The sequence below is a fragment of the Physeter macrocephalus genome, chromosome 11 (assembly GCF_002837175.3).
Source record: "Physeter macrocephalus isolate SW-GA chromosome 11, ASM283717v5, whole genome shotgun sequence".
Lineage (NCBI taxonomy): Eukaryota > Metazoa > Chordata > Mammalia > Artiodactyla > Physeteridae > Physeter > Physeter macrocephalus.
This window is the reverse complement of record NC_041224.1, coordinates 160,805,895-160,826,679: the sequence shown is the minus strand read 5'-3', so window position 1 is coordinate 160,826,679 and position 20,785 is coordinate 160,805,895. Positions and strand designations below refer to the sequence as shown.

Here is a 20,785-nt window from a genome sequence, read left to right as displayed (position 1 = left end):
TGGAAATGAAATTTGAATAAATGTAAATAGAGTCATAGAAAGTGCTAACCATGGGAACGTCCATACTGCTACCATTTGAGAGACTCTAGACATTTAATAAGAGGAACTTAAGTGAAGGTGCATTATTGACATAAATAAGAAAAGTGGTTGTGAATAAAAGAATGAAGATGTCCCCAAAGAAATGTTGCTAGTAAAAAAAAGAACTTACATTAAAGGGACTCTCAGAAATATTTTGACATTGAAAGAACAGAGGATAGATATTGGAAGCTGATCCAGACCTAGAAAGGAGTACGACAATTTGCCAAGACAGTGACGTGATACTCTCTTGTAAGTTATATATACAACAGAGAAAAATGTGTGTGCTATTCAAACTACTCTTGATAAGCTTTTTAGAAAGAAATAAAACATTTTACTTCTAAATGCGTCTAACATTTAAAATTACAATGTGCTAAAAATATTAGTTTTACTATTTTTACTTTCCCCATGCATTTATAACCCAATAGTAAGAGAGATTTTAATGTTTTGACAAGAATTTTTGTCACAAAAAGTAATCTTTTTTTCATTGATTAAGATCGCTTTGCACAGTTTCAGCATGCACAGTTTTATGATCCAATACTATCATGCAGAGCAAAGATTGACTGTTTTTTAAACCCTATAAGACATTTTGTTTTGTTTTGTACAGTCGAGGTTAATTTATATTTAGCTCTTTTTGTTCGTTTGTTTTTGTTTTTTGCTTCTCATTTCCTCCTGTACCTCTGTGCTATCAGGTAGGATTATTTTCCTTTTGCCTTAATAATTCCCTTTAGCAGTTTCTTTAATATGAGCCTAATGGTGATGAATCCTCTCAGCTTTTGTTTGCTTGAAATGTCTTTCTTTTGTCTTCAATTTCAGAGAGTCTTTTTGTTAGGTTGGCTGATATTTGCTGTTGTTATTTTTGTGGTTCTCCTTTTTGCAGATATCTTACTTTTTGCTTTGTGGATTCCATCATTTCTGTTGAAAAGTCAGCTTTCAGTCATGTTGTTACTTCTTTGAAAGTATTATGTATTTTTTTCCTCTGGCTGCTTTTTATGATTTTCTCTTTCTTTGATTTTTTAGCACTTGTACTATGATGTGCCTTGATGTGGTTTTCTTTGTATTTATCCTTTAGGGGTTTGCAGTACTGCTTACATTTGTGACTTGATGTCTCATGAATTTTGGAAATTTTCTTTCAAATATTGCTTCTTTCATTCTTTCTCTTCTTTTTCTTGGGATCCAGTAATAGGTATGCTAGACTTTTTAGTGTGCCACATATTTCTTTTTCTCTCCATGCTTCAGGCTGGATAAATTCTTCTGACCTAACTTCTAGGTTACTTACTCTCTTTTGACCTATGCATATCTGTTGTTAAACTCATGTATTTAGGTTTTATTTTAGTTATTGAATTTTTAAATTCTAGAGTTTCCATTTGATCCTTTCAAAAATATTTTCCAGTTCTATTCTAAAATTCTCTCTTGGCAATTAAATTTTTGAATGTCTTGATCATAGTTATTTTAAAGTCTGTCTGATAACTCCAATATTTGAATCTCTTGTGGATCATTTTCTATTGTCTGTTTTCTTCTCTTGATTTTTGCCATAAATTCTTAATTTTTAATTTTTTTTTGTATGCTTGGTTATTTTTTATTGAAAGCTGAGCTTTAGTCTTTGTGAGGACTGATCTATTTCCCATTATACAATACTTCTGGGATGAAGCTCTTTTTGGCATCCCAGCTAAAATCCTTGGGTGTTTACTAGGAACCATCTCCTTAGTAAGCCTTGAACCCCAGTTTTTATTTCCCTAGCTCTATAAGACTGCCTAAACCTCTGGGCAGCCTCTCAGCTATTGTTTACAGTTTAAAAAATACTTCAAGAGGAAAGTAATCAAATGTTGTTTTGGGGATTTGCTTCTCTCCCCTTAAATTCTTGCTGCCTTCATAACACTCAAATACCTTTAAACGGATTTTTTTCCAGTTCCTCTAGTTGTTTTCAAACCAATGGTTGATATAATAATGTCTGCTAGCCTACCATAGCTGGAGACAACTTTCTGGGCCTCAGTATTCTTAACACATTATTGACCAGGGGATTTTTGCAGAAACTAATACCTGTGGCCGTAATACGTCTCTGGTCAAAAATGTGTTAAAGGCAGCATACTGTATTACATAGGGAAAAAAGATTTGAGTCACATATTTATGATGTAAAAACTCTGGCCCTATCCGTTAGTAACTCTGTGACCTAGGATAATGTATTTAGTCTCTCTACATTTATGTTTTTTCTTAAATAAATAATACAAATGATAATCTCTCTTTCACAGGGTTGGTTTTTGAAGGGTAAATAAATAAAGTACATAAATGTTCAGCATAATGTTTAGAACATACTAAGTATTCATAGATGATAAGTATTTTTGTTCTTCATCAAGAAAAGAGAGTTAATATTTCATAATACATGGCTGCTTAAAAGAATGTAGTGTGATTATTTGTGTAAAACTTTTTATAGATTGCAAGGTACAACAGAAATAAAAACAGAATAATTATTTATGAAGTGTATTGATTGGTTTTATGTGGGAGGCACTGTGCTAAATGCTTACATGCATTATGTCATTCAATATTTATAATAAGCATATTAAGTTGGAACTCTTATTACCATTATTTTACAAATGAGGAAACTGAGGTTAGGAAGGATTACATGACATGTCCAGGGTTAGTTAATGAGATTGCTGTGTCCTAACCACTAGACCACCAGGGAACATCAAGGTTAGACAATGACAGGCAAAGAAACCAGGGTTTTAACCCAACTCTGACCAACTCCAAAGCCAGAGCTCTTAACTCCACTCCTGTTATAATCTCACAAGGCTACATTTCTCTTCCCTAAATGAGGAAAAAAAGTTAGTTTTTGCAGAAACTTGCACTGGCCCTGGAATCCAGTAGGTGGTCAGTAAATATTTATTGACTTACTGATATCCGTGTCAATAAAATCTGTTGACACAGTAGTAATAGAAAGAAATGACAATTCAAAAAGAGGACTTCTAATTTTGTCTTTAACTTCCAGCCATGCAAGTTAGAATTAGGATGAATTAACATAAACTGAGAGTGAGAACAAGTTAAGAATTGAATCATAAATGGAAATTCTGACCCATGTTCTAGTTGCTATTGCCATCTGGAGCCCCCAATTTATCAATTAAGAGTGACTGTGGCTTGGATTTATGCTTCACTTTTCATTGTACTTACAGGTGAGTCATTTTACTCAAATTGTAGAAGGAATGTGATTCCAGCCGCTGCAGAGTTGCATCTATTGACAAGTAGCTGAACATCACAAAAATATAAAACAAAGTAGAAAGTTAGTAGGGTTGTGAACTGCAAACATACTATTAATTTTGATGTAACTTCTTTGTCAGGGGCTTCCCAGGTCATGCAACATGCACAACCCTCATGGTTTCTCCCTAATTATGTTAAAATTAGTTATTAATTTTTTTAGATCCTGTTTTATCTGAAAATTTCCCAATTCATTGGACCTATTCATCCTTCTGGTTTCATTCAACAGATACTTCCTTTGAAGCTTTCCCCAAATTTCCTGATTAGGTCAAATTTCGCATAGTATATCCTCATGGCACCATGAACTTCTCCTTCCACTAATTATCACAATGAAACTTTACAAGTGTTTGGATGATATTTTACTGATGTTGTCTCATTAGACTGCCAGTTCTCTGAAATAGAGAACTGTCTGTTTCTGATGGACACTGAATTTTGAGTACCTTTCATATTGCTTGTCATGTAGTAGACGTCCAATAAATATGGACTAAGTGAATGACTGAGTGAATGAATGAACAGGTGAGTTACTCAAAATAGCAGAAAATGAAAGATGTTAGAAAAGAATTCACCAATAAATAAGAGGCATTTTTAATGGAGTACCTAATTGCATGAGGTCAGAGATGTAGTTACAAAGAAGATGAAGAAAAAGCCACATTTCTCTAGTGGACCATTCCATAGGGTGGTGACTATATATTCTCTCAAGACTTCTCTTCTTGATTTTGAGAGGCTGAAAGCTCAATATTTATTTTGAACTTTGTAAGTGAAAGGCAACACAAATAAAAGTTTTAAGTACTAAAAAGGAGAAAAGAGAAACTTCTAAATACAACTTGTCAAGAATACATAAGGGATGATGTTGAAAAAAGTTTCCTAAATTCCATCTTGTAATAAGAATGACTAATGCAGCCAAATTCAATGACTGCTTTTGATTGAGAGGCATTTCTATGACATTTGGGAAAATTAATGATTAACAGATGGTGTCCACCTGTGGCCGTAGCAGAGCTTCTCAACCCTGGCCATACAACTGAACTATTTGGGAGGCTTTTAAAACATAAGATGTCCAAGACTCGGTCCAGGATAATTAATTCAGAGTATTTAAGGGATGGGGCAAACATTGTTATTTTTAAAAAGCTTCCCAGATGATTCTAATGTGCTGGCAGGGTTAAGAACCACTGTCCTATAGTTTGAATTTAATCTGCCAGTAAAATATTTTCATTAATACAATGTTTATAAGAGGAGTGCTGACTGTTCCATTTGAGTCTTTTTCTCATGGGTATTATGTGTATTCTAAAGGTCCTGTGCTTTCTGTTTTGAATTATCTATCCTCTAAACAATTATCCTTTGATTTATCAGGTCTCCCAAGTCATTGCCACTTGTGGATAACATCACATAAATTATTTTGATCCAAATATCATATCTCTAACATAGAGGAAACCATTGAAGATGTTGAAAAGAATTAATTTATTGTGTAGAGATTGTGGGGATTTATAATGGATGAAGCTGAGCCATCTGAAAGACAAGATTAATTTCAAAGGCTGCAAACTTGTTTTCCTAACTTTGCCTCATATCCAGTGCTCCAAATTTTCTCCTGAATTTCTTAGTTTAGGAGGTGCAAAGCTTTCTTAAGGTTTTAGTCATTCAGCACATGTCATAATCACTGAAGTTCCAATTTCTCCAACTGAATGATACCTCCTTAGAGGACTCTTATAGCTTGGTTGTGAAGACAACATATAGGAACCATTTATTCAGTGGGATAAAAGCAGTGATTCCCTACTTGCTTATCCCATTTTTATAATCAGGAAAAATCAGATCCCACCTCTTCCTCATATTTCTTCTAAGCATGCAAATCTCACGTAATAACTAGAGTAAACATATCATTAATCATCCAAAATAGGATATTTTTGTGAGTTAATACAGGGTGCTATTAATAATTATGCCAGAATAATAGGTGGGAATTTGTACTGTTCCAGGCAAAGCTACCTGGTGATCTCTTGCCGCGTGGATGTGACAGCTCCCTAACTATTATTTAGGTATGTGTGTATGCTTTCATTCAACAAATATCTATTGAACATTCACTATATGTCAGTAAATGAGCATTGACCACTCAGACCTGTTCTCTAGCTTCAAGGAACTCACAGTAGTGGGAGATACAGACAGGTAAATGGGATTAACATGTAGAGTGATAAATTCTCTGATGGGGTTCAGGGCACACTTAACCCAGACTGGAGAATCTAAACATAGTCTCCCTGGAAGAGTCCTCATCAGGACCTTCAAATCTGCCTGGATGTCCTGAATATCCCAGTCAAACTTCCTTCTTTTATTGCCCATCATTTTATTTCAAACCTTCTCCAATTTCTAACTCTGCCCTTTCTACCCAAATATTAGTAGATAATCTTTTTAATAATTTGTAGAAAAGATTGAAACCTTGAGATGAGAATTCCTTGAATCCCCCTCTAATAAGCCTACTAATTTACCTGCACCTGCCCCATCTCTAACTACTATTTCTCGTTACAGTACAAAAGGTGCCCATCTTCCTGTAGAAGGTCAGTCCCTCTATTTGGACCCCATTCCCTCCTGCCTCCTTAGGGACCTCATGTTCTTAAAATTGCTCTTTCTTCAGTTTTTTTTGTAAGCCTCTCCTTCTCTTTGATGCCTTTCCCTGGTCCCAGTTACTTCTACCTGTTTATGACTCTCAAGTCTTAATCTCTACCCAAATCTCTCCTGAGTGCCCCTACATACCCAGAATTTCCAGTTCTCCTTAGTCTACTTTGATTTTTTTTCCTTTTTGCCATATCCATATTCCCTTCTGTTTTAATATATTTATTATTATGTTTTTGGTTCCTTGCCTATTTCTTTTCGTTCGAATGTGAACTCCACAGGGGCATGGCTCTTTGTCCATTTGTTCCCTGATGTATCCCTATCTCTTGGAAAAATGATTGATATATACCAGGGACTGAATAAATATTTCTTGAATGAATTAATGAAAGAATTTTATCCTGATACCTATTAGACATAGCTGCTTGATGCCTCAAAGGCACCTCAAATGCCACAGGCCCCAAACTGAATTCCTAACTTACCCCCTGTCCCTCCACAGCAAATGCACAGAAAACTTCTCTACCTTGGCAAATGTGCTCATCAACCACACAGGTGTCCTAGTCAGAAATGTCGTTGAAATTCTCCATCTCTTTCCCGCTTCAAAATCAACCAACTTTTAAGTTTGTCAGTTCTCCCTTATTTCTCAAACCTGGCCACTTTTTCTTTATTCCCACGCAGCCTTCACCATTCAACTTGCCATCCCCTCTCCCCAGGCACTGCATCAACCTCCTGACTAACTTCCTGTCTCCAGTCTGCTCCACTTCCACCCCTTTTCCACAGCACAGCCAGGGAATATTTCTAAAACATCTGATCTGTCACTTCCCTGCTTATAATCGTTCTGTGGCTTGGTCCTTAGGGAAGATTTCAAACTCCTTCAAATGATTCACAAGGCCCTGTACTCGCTTCCCTCCCAGTTTTATTTTTCTCTACCGTCCCCACTCCCAGCCTAAGCTCCAGCCTCAACAAACTTATTTTTAACTTCACTGACATCCCTTTTCTCTTCTGCTTGGAACTATCTTTCCATCTTTTGTTTTTTGGCCAGATAATACACATTGCAAATTAGGCAACATTTCCTCCAGGAAGCCTTCCCTGACCCCACCCCATATCCAGGTAACAGACCTCTCATATGAGTTCCCAGGTCACCCTAGAACTGACCCCATCACGGCACTTATCACTCTCTTAGGAAGGAAACTGGAGGTTCCATAAGTATTGTCTACTGTTTTATGTGACACATCTAGCAAAGCGCCAGGCACAAAGTAGGGCTCAATAAATATTCATTGAATGAATGAATGAATATAGTCAAGTAGAGACACCAAATAGGCAATTGTATAGGGGAGATCAGGGAAAAGGAAGAGCTAAAGGGAAATTTGAGGCTTTTAGTTTTCAGACCACTAAATGGTGCTGCTGTTAAAAGAAGGAGTAGAGAGGGAACAGTTTAGGAGGAAGATAATGAGTTTATTTTGGATATGTTTTTTGAAGTGTCTCTGGGACATCAAGGTGACACTATTTGGAAGGAAGTTTGTAATACAGGCCTGAACTGCAGGAAGAAATCAGGGCTAGAGATAATCATTTAGGAATTAGTTGTATTAGGTAATAGTGAAGACAAAGGAATGGGAGTTTTCATTCAAGGTGTAGAGGGTATAAAGGAATTAGGACAAAATAAACAAAGAACTGGTATGTAAGTAACTGAATGAAATGAAACGAAATGAAATGGGAATCCCAGGAAAGGAAACTGAGGAAGAGTAGCCAGGGTAAGATGTTAAAAAAAGGGAGAGAACAACATCAGGGAAACCAAAGGAGGCAAGAATTTGAAAAAGTAAGGGCTGGTAGAAAAAGAAAAAAAACTGCAGAGATGTTCAGCTGGGATGGTTTCTCAGTCTCAGCACTATTGACATTTTGGACTAGATAATGCTTTGTTGGAGGTGGGGGGCATCCTATGCCTTGTAGGATGTTGAGCAGATCTTTCACCTCTACCCCTTAGATGACAGTAGCACCCTTCTCTCCAGTTGTGACAACCAAAAACATCAAATGCCCCTGACATGACAAAATGGACACTCTAAATGATCATGAAATGAATAAATTTAGCCAGAGACCACATGGGCTGGTGGTATTGTCATTGGTAGGCCTGGATTATCTGCATTGCTTGTCAGAGTCAACTATATGAAATAAAGACCTGGCTCATTTCAGACACAGATACACTCTTTGTCAATGCAACATGGAACCCCTTTTTCTCCTTTCTCTTGAGTGTATAGCAATTCAGTTTTCTACGATTTCAAATTTTCAAATTAATTTTAGTTCTTTTTTAAAGTGAGAAGTCTGAAATCACTGACTACATTTATGACAAAATGTAAACACTTGTACTAGTGGTGAAAAGAGAATCAAGAATTGGTAACTTGGATAGATAGATTAGAGATAGATATATAGATCTGTTTATGGGAGAGATTCCTGGCTAAGGTTTTGCCACATCTCAAAATATATTGAAATATATCAAGAATTATTAAATTCTTAAGGCCAAAGGAATTTAAATTTACTTTAGGTTTAAAAAATCATTTAGGAATTAGGGAATAAAGATGTAGCCAAATCAAATAAACATCTTGTACATAAACTTCATATATATTGGAAATGTAGATGTTATTGACTTATGCAAGTGCGATATATAACAAGTATTTTTCTTGATAGAACACATTTAGAAAATAACACGTCACAATTGCAAACTTCTCTTTATATTAAAAAAAATTGACTTACATCCTGGAAATATTGGGCAGATTTGAAAATGCATGACTGGGAATGGTTTTCAGATGAGTCTCTATAAACTTCCTATGAAAATAACAGTTACACAATTAGAGTTTAAATCATTAGACTTTTCTAGTAACCCACCTTAATTATACAGAACACATTATTAGAAGCATGACAATCCTTACAATGTATATTTTATCATACATAAGCAAGAAAACAGTTTTTCCCCCAACAAAACAAGAATTGAGAGTGAGAATCAAATGCAGACAATAAATCTTCAAACTTTGCCTTTGAATTATCAGTGAACTAGTATGCCTTGTATAATATCATATTTAATTTGTTAATGGAAGGGCAACATAATATATTCATAAGTTTATTAGGACTACTGAATTCACTGTCAATAGAAATATCTTGAAATGCCACCAGAGTATGTATTAAGAGGATTAAATGCATTTGATATATCTTAAAGATTAAAAATAGTGGTATGATTATAATCTTTTTGCCCAAGCAAAGGTCTCCTCAACCATTACCTTGATCTTATTGTCAACTTGCTGCAATTTGGAAATAAATGACTGACAAGGAGCTAATTCTTCTCAGGATCATGATGTCCTTGTTGCATATGCAACCAAAAGGTTGTGTCTTTTCTTCCAGTTTGCTTTTTTGTTACTTTTCAGAAGGCTGAGAGTGGTTTCCTTACTCAGTGAGACCTCTTTATGCATTCCAGTATGTCTCTCCACCTTGATCCTCCATTTTTTATTGCCTTTCTTTGTTATAGCAACTGCTTGAATAGAATTCTGTATGGAGAAAGGTGTGCTTACTGTTCTAGCTGGCTTTGCAGAAAGCCAATGCCTCACCATGCTTATCCTCTTCTCCGTGGGTCTGTTTTTGCCATTTAAATGTTGGTAATTACACATTGTTCATTTACTACTTTTTTAAAAGACATCATACTGAGATTGTGTATTTTTCCTTCTAGGCTGCAGGGTTTTTTTCTCAGTAATCTATTTCCTTGATCTATGTACTCTTTGAACTACTAATTTTTGCAGTGATTGAAATATATTTAGAATTTCTGGTTTCTGGTTCTGCATGACTGGAGCCTGGAAGTCACCCCTCCCTCCTAACAGTAAGCAAAAATTTGAACAGACTGAAAAATCAACAACTCTTCTTGGATCTGTGGGACAGGGGAAGACATAGGGCAAACCATTGTCCCCAGGACTGGAGAGACAGGTAAATACAAGGAGTCCCTACTTCGCAGAGCAGAGACTCATGAGCAAAAACTATAAGGGGGAACCAGTGCCAGAGTAGGGTAGGAAAACCTGAGCTGTGATTGACCAATTGCCAGAGGTGCAGTGCAGACAACTCTGAGAGTTGGAAATTCTAGGAGAATCTAGTCACAGGGGGACCTCCACAATTTTGTGAGATTTACCTCCAGGAGTTCCACAAGGTTCTAAGAGTAAACACTAGGGAAAAATCCCTTTGTGCTTCTGTCAAAGGGAGGGGAAAAGGAACCATCTGGAAATACAGTTGACCCTTTAACAATAGAGGGGTTGGTTAGGGGCACCAATGCCCCCACAGTCGGAAATCCATGTATAACTTTACAGTTGGCCTTCAGAATCTGCAGTTCTGCAGCTGCAGATTCAACCAACCACTGCTGGATCAGGTAGTATTGTAGTATTTACTACTGAAGAAAATCCACGAATGAGTGGACCCATGCAGTTCAAAGCCATGTTGTTCAAGGGCCAACTGTACATCAGAGCACTCTGTTCTTTTTAACAAGTCCTGCCCTCAGGGGAAACTAGTTATCCAGACCCTGTGGAAGGGAAATACACAACTCCAGCTCACTAAAGCCATTCTGTCCTACCTAGGGGGAGAGAAAAAAACTGAGAAACACTTGTGAAGTTCACAGTCCAGAGGCATAGGCTCACTAAAAGACCTAATCACAGGAATATAGAACACTTCCCCTCCCCTGACATCTTATCACCACGTGACTAAGACCTATTTATAGCCATTCCTTTTACCCAGTACATCATGTCTGTCTATCAAGAAATACATCTGTAACTTGCCTAATCAAAGCCTCAGTAAAACCAAATTAATTTATAAAAGGGGGTAGAGGGAGGTGACATGAATGACAAAAGGGTAGATTGTCAGCCCTTTGCAGCACTGGTGATTCGGCATAAAGTGCAGTATGCCTTCACATGATTCCAGAAATTCAGGCCCCATAGGTTACCTGTACTCCCTCACAGGTCTCACACTTACATTCCCTTAATTGGATTAATGAAAAGCCTGTTGGTCCAGATACATGTTTCTGAAGTTAAAAAGGAATGAGAATAACAAGTTGCTGTGACTAAAATCTCCCAGTAAAATTGGGCCATGCCTAAGAAAAACAAAGGATAAGGTACACACCTGTTGGGTATCACCCGAAGAGACTTACTCTCTATCTCACAGATAGTCTTACTTATAGAGCATGTCCTAAGGCATGGATATTGAGGGCATACTTATCTAAGATTTTGCACACTGCTTGTAGGTAATGCAGACTTAATTTGTAACTTTCATTGGCTAAAAATTGGGGGGTTTATTCTGTCTTCAAAAGTAAAGAACGTATACTTAATTTAAAAGAAAATTAGAGTAACAATGGTTTCAGAGAAGTTTGACTTGGAACAGAAATAATATCTAAATGCAATTTAATAGCCTTTGGTTAAAGTTTCAAACAATGTTTATATTGTTTTCCAATATATGAATTTCTGAAATTTGTAATACATGTTTCTTGGACTCTCTCTCTCTCTTTCACACACGTAAACACATACACACTTTAAGTCAGAACAAAGATCTTTTTCCTACTACTGAGTTAGTTGTAGTTGATGGAGTTCAGGACACACTATCCCAAAACATATTGTGTTGGCATACTGAATGCTTTAAGCTGGAGGAATCTGAGAAGCAGAGGTGTAGGAAGGATTCTCTGACTCCCCTTCACACTCTGAAGCAAGCCCTAAGACCCTCATGTGAGAGGTGCCCTCCCCGGAGGAAAGGAGCAGCCTGATCACGGAAGACAGAGGGAAGCCGAGGGGATTCTGAATGAACAGACCTTGCAAGTTTCCCCTAGTTTACTATTCTCAGCTCACACCCCTTTGTCCTATCACATTTTCCCACCACTTTCCTATCTTCATTAAACCTAGCATAAGAATGCTCAAGTTTAATCACTTCTTCAAGTCTTCATTTCTTCATAAAGGCTCCCATGTCATGTAAAACTTGCATTAAATATATTTGTATGCTTTTCTCTTGCCACTCTGTGTTTGGTTACAAAGCCCTAGCTGAGAACCTAGAGGAGTAGAAGGGAAATATTTTTATTTTCCTCACCTACACGCAGAATGTGTTTTAAAAGACAAACATTTTTGAAATGCTAACATTTTGCTTGATTGCACAAACAATATATTCTTCTCAGCCAGATTTCTCATCAAAGAAAGCCACTCATATAAATGCACTGATAAGAATTATGTATCTCAGTACAGCTGTCTTACTAATGATACAATATGCACAATAAGTCCTAAGCAATAAGTCCTAGCCTAAGATGAAAATGAATGATCTATTTATTGAATGAACTTAGTTAATAACATGATGATTATAATGCAGAAGACTGGTTTCAATAATGTTAAATGAATGAACTATCAGAATGGCCACTGATCATACAAATTGTCAAATTCAATTTAGCAGCTTGTACAATTTACCTGGATATAATCATAGTAGTGTGTACATAATCTGTAAAAATAAACTCATTAATGAGTTAAAAACATATTTTTTTACTTTGGGTATAAATTGTCTCGGTTGCCACTCTAAAATTCACCACATATCCTCTACTTTCTTCCCCAGCTTTAAAAATGTTATTATTCTGATTTACACAAAAATATGTAGGAAGAGTTTTCTCTCAAAGCATCTATCTCCCTTCTAATAAAGAGCAAAAATCATTGGCTAGGACATGACATCTAGCTAATTAAATAATGAAGGCACCATATTTATTTATAGAACCTTTGTTCCATTTTTCCCCATTAGTCTTACTATGAGGATCCTGGAGAATAAGTTATTGTAATATGTGGATGCCTTTCTGACCTCTAGCTGACCCCAGATGCATGAGCCTTAACCCTTAAGGAGGTTTGGTGGTGGTTTTGTTAGGCAGTAATTTTGTAACTAGAGCTAACTGATACTTGTTTATCATCAACTTCTTTCTCTTTTTTGTCCCCTCACCTAGGGACAGACAGTTGGATGTTCTTTCCATTGTCTATATTTTCAAAAGCAGAACTTTATTCAAAGAATCTTGTGACGTTGTGATTACTGCTTTAAAAGCAGATGGGAGAGGAAAGAAAGCAAATGATTGTAATTATTTGGCCAAAAAAATTTTATTTTACCTTCAGAATACATTTTGAATATTTTTGGAAGAGAAAAATACATATCTAAGAGTACATTCTTTTGATAAAAACATTAGAAAAGCTTCAAGGTGTTTATCCAAAGGATTAGCATCAAAACAGTGTTTATTTCGCATGAAAATACACCAGGTACAGAAGAGACTCTGCTTTTTTTTTTTTTTTGATGGTTCAAAATAAGAAGGCAATGATTATTCTCTCTAAAATAAAATGAAAAAACTCAGAAGGCTTACTTTATACAAATAGTATCAGTATTTACTATTAATGACTAAGGCATCACATATAACTCATTGGGGAAAAAAGTTTACAGCTATAGTTTTGTATCCTAAGTGGACTATGTACATTTATTAGTTAAACAGGTTGGCCTTAAGATATGGAAATTACAAGAGAGAATAAATATTTAAGCTGATGATGTAATTTAATTTGTTTTTCTAAGACTTATTTAACCAAGAAGTATCAGTGAGAATATGACTTAGAGTCAAATGTTTCCTTTGGGCTTTGAGCGGGCAAGATTTATATTTCTCAAATATCTGCATTTGGAAGCTGCAGTGCAGAAATAGAAATGCATGTGAAATGCCACTGATTGACTTACAGATTTTGCCAAATCGGATCCAGTTTTAAGTACCATCTTTGTTCTTGCAGTAGTGATGGGAGAGGGAAATCTGATTAATGCTACTAAAGAGAGCCGATAGTTCTCTATGTTCCAACAAGAACAGTTAGCGCAATTAAATTTTTCACAGTAATCTTGCATGATAGTAGGCTCATTTCACTGAAATTTTATCAACACGTAAATCCAATCAACATTCCAGCATCTTGTATTTTACAAGGTTTCTGGACTCATAATACATAGTTTGTGTGTCGGTGTGTACATGTGGGTGAGGTTTTAATTAATCAATGCTTCAGGTTTCCCATTACAGCCTTTACTTGATAAAGAATGTGAAGTATGAGCAGATGAGCCAGACTGAATCTCATGAGTTGAGAATCCCTGCTGATCTTCTTTGCCATGGCTGAGCTTGTGTGGTCCAGAAACACCAAACTTTCCACTTGCGTGTCACATTTTTGGTCTCTTGGCGATCAGGCTGAGAATATTTTAGTTTTAAATAAATTTATGTATGTATTTATTTATTTTTGGCTGCGTTGGGTCCTCATTCCTGTGCGCGGGCTTTCTCTAGTTGCTGTGAGCATGGGCTACTCTTCGCTGCGGTGAGCGGGCTTCTCATTGCGGTGGCTTCTCTTGTTGTGGAGCACGGGCTCTAGCCGAGCGCAGGCACTGTGTTGACTAGCAGATCTGTAAAAGCTCCTTTTTATTAAATACCTGTGTCAATCAACTGATAATTCATTTAGATGTGCCAAGTGTGACCATAAAAAGTACTGGAAAGTACTGGCAGTAGAAGAAGAGAGAATTGGTGCAAATGATCCAGATACTTATATATTGTGACGTTGTACACTATAAACCAGACAATATTAAATATGATGTTGCTCGTTTTCCCATTGTTTCTACTTTGCTGAGAAAAAAAATTCTCATTGGTGAATTTGTTTTACCATTGTGCAAATTTTTTTTTTTCTACCTCTGTGGTGAGTTGTGAGAGAGTGCAGCAAGTTCAGGGTTTAATATCAGGGATGTAGACCCAGAAGAATCACGCAGTCAAATAGTTGGGACTCTTTACATATAGGCCGTATGTTTCAGTATGAACAAATTTTAATCTGTACTAAGTTGTGTTTTCTGTTTTTGGTGGTAGCGTGGGATTTCAGTCAGTGCTGCTGCTGAATTATTTACAGACAGTACAGAAATACCAGGTGAAGGTGTGGAAGCACAAGGTGTGAAACTGCAACACCCAGATTCCAGAGGCGCCTATGAGTCATCACTTTGGGACAGACAGTTTCCGTTTGGGCTTTAATTTTTGTGATCTGAGACTTAGAAACCCAAGCAATGGCCTGACGGATCTGGCTTATGGAAACTGTCCAGCTTACGTCATCTGGGAGAGAGTTTTCTATTTACGATGCTTGGTTTCCAGATTAAAAAATACATATTTAATTAGTTTTATTTCATTTGAGATACTTATTGTATTGAAATTTTTTCACAAGTATAATTTGTGTCCAGTAAGATGCACAAATCTTAAATGTCTACTTAGATACTTAAGGGTATGCCAGTGTGTCAACGAAAAAAATTAATCAATAGTCAGTCTAAGAAAGAAATGGAAATTTTTATTTGAGCCAGTCTAAGGATTATAACCCAGGACACAGTCTCTCAGAGAGCTTTGAGAACTGCTCTGAAGAGGTAAAGGGGAAAGGCCAGTATACACTGGATTTTGGTGAATGGGGTATATACAATCAAACACACATCTCAGTAGAAATTTGCTGCTAGTCACAAGGAACAGACGTCTTAGTTAATGGTTTAGTGCTTTTCTAAGTATGGGAAGATGCAAGAATCCAGGTTTATAAAAAAATTTCCCCTGAAAATATCTATTTGAAGGTCTGTTCTGCCAGTTTTTCCAAAGCACAGAGTGCCTCATCCTGATCTTCGCCATGAATTCCTTTCAAGGTGTATTGCGGGCCAGCGACTGCAGTGGCTAATGTGTAGACCTGGATAGTGGACAACATTCTTTATTTTATAATCCCTTCCCTTTCGGTCTCATTTCAACCAAGGTTTGGGAGGCGTTTCATGAGCAATTTGTCCCACGGTGCCAGGAATGCTCACCCCCAGGTCAGGTGAGGATTTCGTTGATAGGACATTCAGTGTGCTGTTACTGAAGTAGGCCCTGTTAACAGTAGCTAAAATCCTCTGGACTACCTGTCTTACTAGTCTGTCATGGTCCAGGAAATGGTTCCCTCTTGTTGCTTCTTCTCATAATTAGAGTTACACTATTACAACAATTGATCTTATAGAATTATAAATTTGATCAATTAGGTTTCAAGGTGCCTAATCATCATTAATTTTCTCTGAGTCTCAGTCACACATTTGGTAATATAAGAAACAATAATCTTGTACAATTAGGCAGAATACAAGTAATATGACTAGTAATATTAGTAGGTCATCAGTTAAGTATTTAAGCTAAGAACTTCCACTGGGTGTGGGCCAGTATCTCCCCAGGTCGTGTGAATAGTCTGTTCCACACCAATCGTTTTCTTTAAGGGAAATGATACACTGGCATTGTACATACAGTTCACCAGAGATGTCTGCACATACAGGGGAGTAGTGAGTCATTGTGACTCCTTCTAGGATTGAGAAATGAATGTTATCTTCCGAGGAGTTACATGGCTGGCGCCAGAAGGAGAAAATTGATCTTTAGCGTTGAGCAGTTATTTCTGCTGTTGGGGAGGTCTGGTTAACATATAATGCAGACACACAATGTGCACTAGAGGGGAGGGAGGAGGCCAAAGGGCAGAGAAAAATTTTATGTTTAAATTTTTCTTGTCTTGCCTTTAAATATGAATTTTTATTTCATCCAGTATAGGTAAGTATACTTGTACTTTACATATATGAACACATACATCCATGTGACGAGGACCTGGATCAAAATATAGAATATCTCCATCATCTGAGAAAGTTCGCTTGTGCCCCTTTCCAATCAGTAACCCGGTTCCTCTCAGAAGATAACCACAGATTGCTCTTTTTGTTAACTTCACATAAATGTAATCATACATTAGCCACCCTTTTCTGTCTGGCTTCTTTTGTTCAACATAATGGTTTTGAGATTCGTCCATGTTGTTGCATGTATCAGTCTTTCTTTTTTATTGCTAACTATGAATACACATCATTTGTTTATTCATTCTCTACTTGATATTTTTCCAATTGGGGCTATTATGGTTAAAGCTAGGAACATCCGTGTGCAAAATTTTATGGGCATATACAATCATTGCTCTTAGGTAAATACCTAGGAGTGGGATTTATGAATCATAGGTAAATATATACTTAATTATAACAAAAACTGCTGGTTTCCAAAGTGACTGTACCATGTTTCCTCTTACCAGTTATGGATGGGAGTTCCAGTTAACTCCGCATACTCACCAACACCTGGTATTATCTGTCTTTTAAATTTTAGCCAGACTGGTAGATGTGTATGTAAATACCAATCTTGATTGGTATTTTTAACTGCTAAAGGATTTGGAGATATGCACAGTCATGTAAAAAAGTATATTTGTAAACCCAAGTGTAAACGTTCATTTTGTGTGTCAACTTGACAGGGCCATAGAGTGCCCAGATATTTGGTTAAACATTATTCTGGTTGTGTCTGTGAGGGTATTTCTGGATGAGGTAAACATTTGAATGAGTAGGCTGAGTAAAGTAGATTTCCCTCCCCATTGTGGATGGACCTCATCCAATTCATTGAAGGCTTGAATAGAAAAAAAAAAAAAGGCTGTATAAGAGAGAAAATTCTTTCTCTCTGCCTGCCTATCTTCCAGCTGGGACACTGGTCTTTTCCTGCCTTTGGACTCGGACTTAACTGGAACTTACATAGAGTCTCTCCTGATTCTCAGGTCTTTGGACTCAGACTGGAAATATACTGTCAGCTCTCCTCTGTTTCCAGCTTTCCAACTGCAGGTCTTAGACTTCTCAGCCTCCATTACCATGTGAGCCAATGCCTTATTGTGAAAAATCCTTCTCTCTCTGCCAGTGTCTCTGTATATAGAATATATATGTATGTATTCTGTTTCTTTGGAGAATCCAGACTAGTACAACAAGGATGTAAATTGAAAATGATAAATATCTACCTAGCTCTGAGCCAGGCACTATGAAAGTATATTACATTTATTACTTCATCATCATAACAGCCGTGTGAGTTACGTAATATTATTATCCCCATTTTACAGATGATGATCTGAGATACAGGAAGGTTAAATAACTTGCTAAAAGCCACACAGCTGTTCAGTAGGAGAGCAGGGTTTCAATCACAGGCAAAAAGACATCAGATTCTTCAGTATACACTACTGCTGTTCTGCAAAGTATGAAATGTAGATGATAATAATAATACCTACCTCATACGGTTGCCATGAAGATTTAACAAATTATTGTTAGAAGCACCTAGAACAATGTCTGGCACATAGTGGTTGAACACTAGATGAGTTTTTTTTTTTTTTAAAGAAACAAAAACATACAAATCTGTTTGCCAATTTATTAATTGATGATGAGAAATACAACTGTCACATGGACCAGAGTAGTCATGACGCCAAGACCATTTTTTCTTGTGGGCAGACTATTGCAGGGAACCAAGACAAATTCAGAAGATTGCTTGTAGAGCATGAAATCCATCAAAAGAAGGAGATGAACTCATTTTTTTAATGCTCTCAGGCTAAGAGAGCCTAATGTCACCACTTCTTACAAGGAATGACCTTGCCTGTGGGATCACAGCACTTTGCATTCACTGGTTTAAGTTTCATTTGTCTTGGACATCGACAAGACAGGAATTTCCACAGTTCTCATGTGTGACTCCACTTTCTCTCTGCGTTTATGGCTGATCAATTCTCTGCCAGATGGATATTTTCTTCAACTAGATTGCATGAGGTCGTTCTATTTCCTTTAAGAGATTTTATATATCTCTATTATGATCCATTATGTGTTACTTTAAAAATTTCCCCTATTTCATTTGTTTCTAATTTACTAGGGAGCATTACAGGCAGCCTCAATATTATTGGGAATTTTTTATTACAGAGCCTTGGACTACTGTTTACTTTGTGTGGTAGTCTTACTTGGTATGTAAATAAAAGAAAAAATGTAAACGGTTCCCTTTAACACTCCCTCAACCCTCATGGAGCATTTTAGGCTTTGAGGAGCACTGTTTAAAACCTATATATTTGTCTAAACCTTGTTATTTTATGGATGAATAATATGAGGAAAGGTTGAGTGACTTAAGTTCATATAATAAAGTAATAGCAGTCCTGCAAGCCTTCCACTATAAAGTATACATACATATGATGTTCTGAAACTACATAACCATAGGTTCTTTCCTTTGTTGTGAAGGTGTGACCCAGAGGCACTTCAGGAATCAACACATATTTAGTACTACACATATGTTGAGTGCTTACCATGTTCCAGGCACCATGCGTGGTGAGGGGAATGCGATGATAAACAACTCAGTTGGACATCCTGCCTTCATGAAGCTGAGACCAGTGGAGGAGCTAGGCATTAAAAAAGCTATTTAATACAGTTAACTTACTATATTATTATCATTGTGTTAATGCTATGAAGGAAGAGCCCAGATCTGTGCAAGTGCATAAGAAGTCCTCTCCAAAGAACTGATTTAAGCTGAAACCTGAAGGCTATAATTTATAACAGAATCTGAAGGATTAAAAGTGTCAGTGAAAGAAGCAGGGTGATGGACTGGGAGTCAAGGCTTTTTGAACCTTAACCAAAGAAGGGTGATAATATTATCCACTCTTCTCACTTAGTTATTATGAGGAGAAATGAAAAGTGAATTATATATCACACAATACTGAATGAATGTCAGGAATTATAATGCATGAGGTCTTATATAAAATGATGCCCATAAACATAGCTGGCCTCCAGTTTGTACTCCAGATAAAAGCACTTGGTGAACACTTGCCATCTGTCCAGTGTTCGGAAAGTAGCTTTCCTTAAAAATGGCAATGCAGGCTTTGGCAGAGGGTAACATTAACATTTTTTTCTGGTAGTCACGTGCAAATTGGCAGTTCATTAAGTTCATCATCTCTCATTAAAATTTCAAAGTACTGTCAGTGAATTTTATCCAGGGAGAAAAGACTATTGGCTTAGGAAACTTTCAAACCAGTCAGGACAATGAGTGAAACATCAAAGAGTTAGTATGCATAGATTTATCATATATATATTCTATTCAGAAATGTTAAATACCAGGGTCAAATATTTTTGAAGGAGATGTGTGTGTGTGTGTGTGTGTGTGTATGTTTTTGTTGTTGCTGTTGTTGTTAGGAAGAAGAAAAATAATTTTATTTAACAAATGATCAAAAAGCAAGTTCTTCTCATTCCTAATTTGCATTTCCGGTGTTAATATTTTTGAGCGAGTTAATTTTCTTTTCTGTGCTTGCGTCTTAAGTGTTATACACTGATTTCAAACCACAGTCTTCCTCCCTACCACGTCTGCTGCTCTTCATACATTTATGCAGATCCAAATTTTCATTTGGTATTGTTTTTTTCCTGCCTAAAGAACTTCCTTTAACATGTTATTCTTGTTGTTGTTAGTGCAGGTCTGCTAGCAATGACTTTGCTCAACTTTTGTTTATCAGAAAAAGTCTTTGTTTTGCTTTCAATATGGAAAGATATTTTCACTGGGCATAAAATTATAGGTTAACAGCTTTTTCTTTCTTTCAGTACTTAAAGATGTCATTCTGTTGCATTCCAACCTGTGGAGTTTCTGACAAGAACTCTGTGTATTTATTTTTTTCTATGGCTGTTTTTAAGATATTCTCTTTATCACTGATTTTCAGCAATTCGATTATGATGTGCCCTGGTGTAGCTTTCTTTCTGTTTATTCTTCTTCTGCTTCGTTAAAGCTTCTTGGACTTGTGGGCGTAGAGTTTTTTATCAGATTTGGGAAAGTTCGGGTCATGACTGCCTCAAAATTTTCTTTTGTTCCCTTTCTCTCTCATCTCCTTTTGGAACTCCAATTACATGTGTGTTAAAGACTTGATTTTGTCAAACAGGTCATTGATGCACTCTTCATTTTTTTTTTTTTTTTTTTTTTTTTTTTGTGGTAGGCGGGCCTCCCTCTGCGGTGGCCTCTCCCGTTGCGGGGGAC

General features: G+C 36.6%; 1 protein-coding gene across 4 annotated transcripts in view; it reads right to left on the bottom strand.

Moving 5' to 3' along the window:
• The window catches only part of TSHR (thyroid stimulating hormone receptor), a 157,920-nt gene that overhangs the window by 61,340 nt on the left and 75,795 nt on the right, over nt 1–20,785 (bottom strand). For 3 of the 4 annotated variants that reach the window (XM_028496251.2, XM_028496252.2, XM_007113390.4), the window contains 2 exons: nt 8,656–8,727; nt 3,238–3,312 (listed from right to left, as the gene is read on the bottom strand). In XM_028496251.2, coding sequence (XP_028352052.1) covers nt 3,238–3,312; nt 8,656–8,727 — 147 coding nt within the window. The remainder of the gene's footprint in view (nt 1–3,237; nt 3,313–8,655; nt 8,728–20,785) is intronic. The other variant, XM_028496253.2, reaches the window with a different exon arrangement.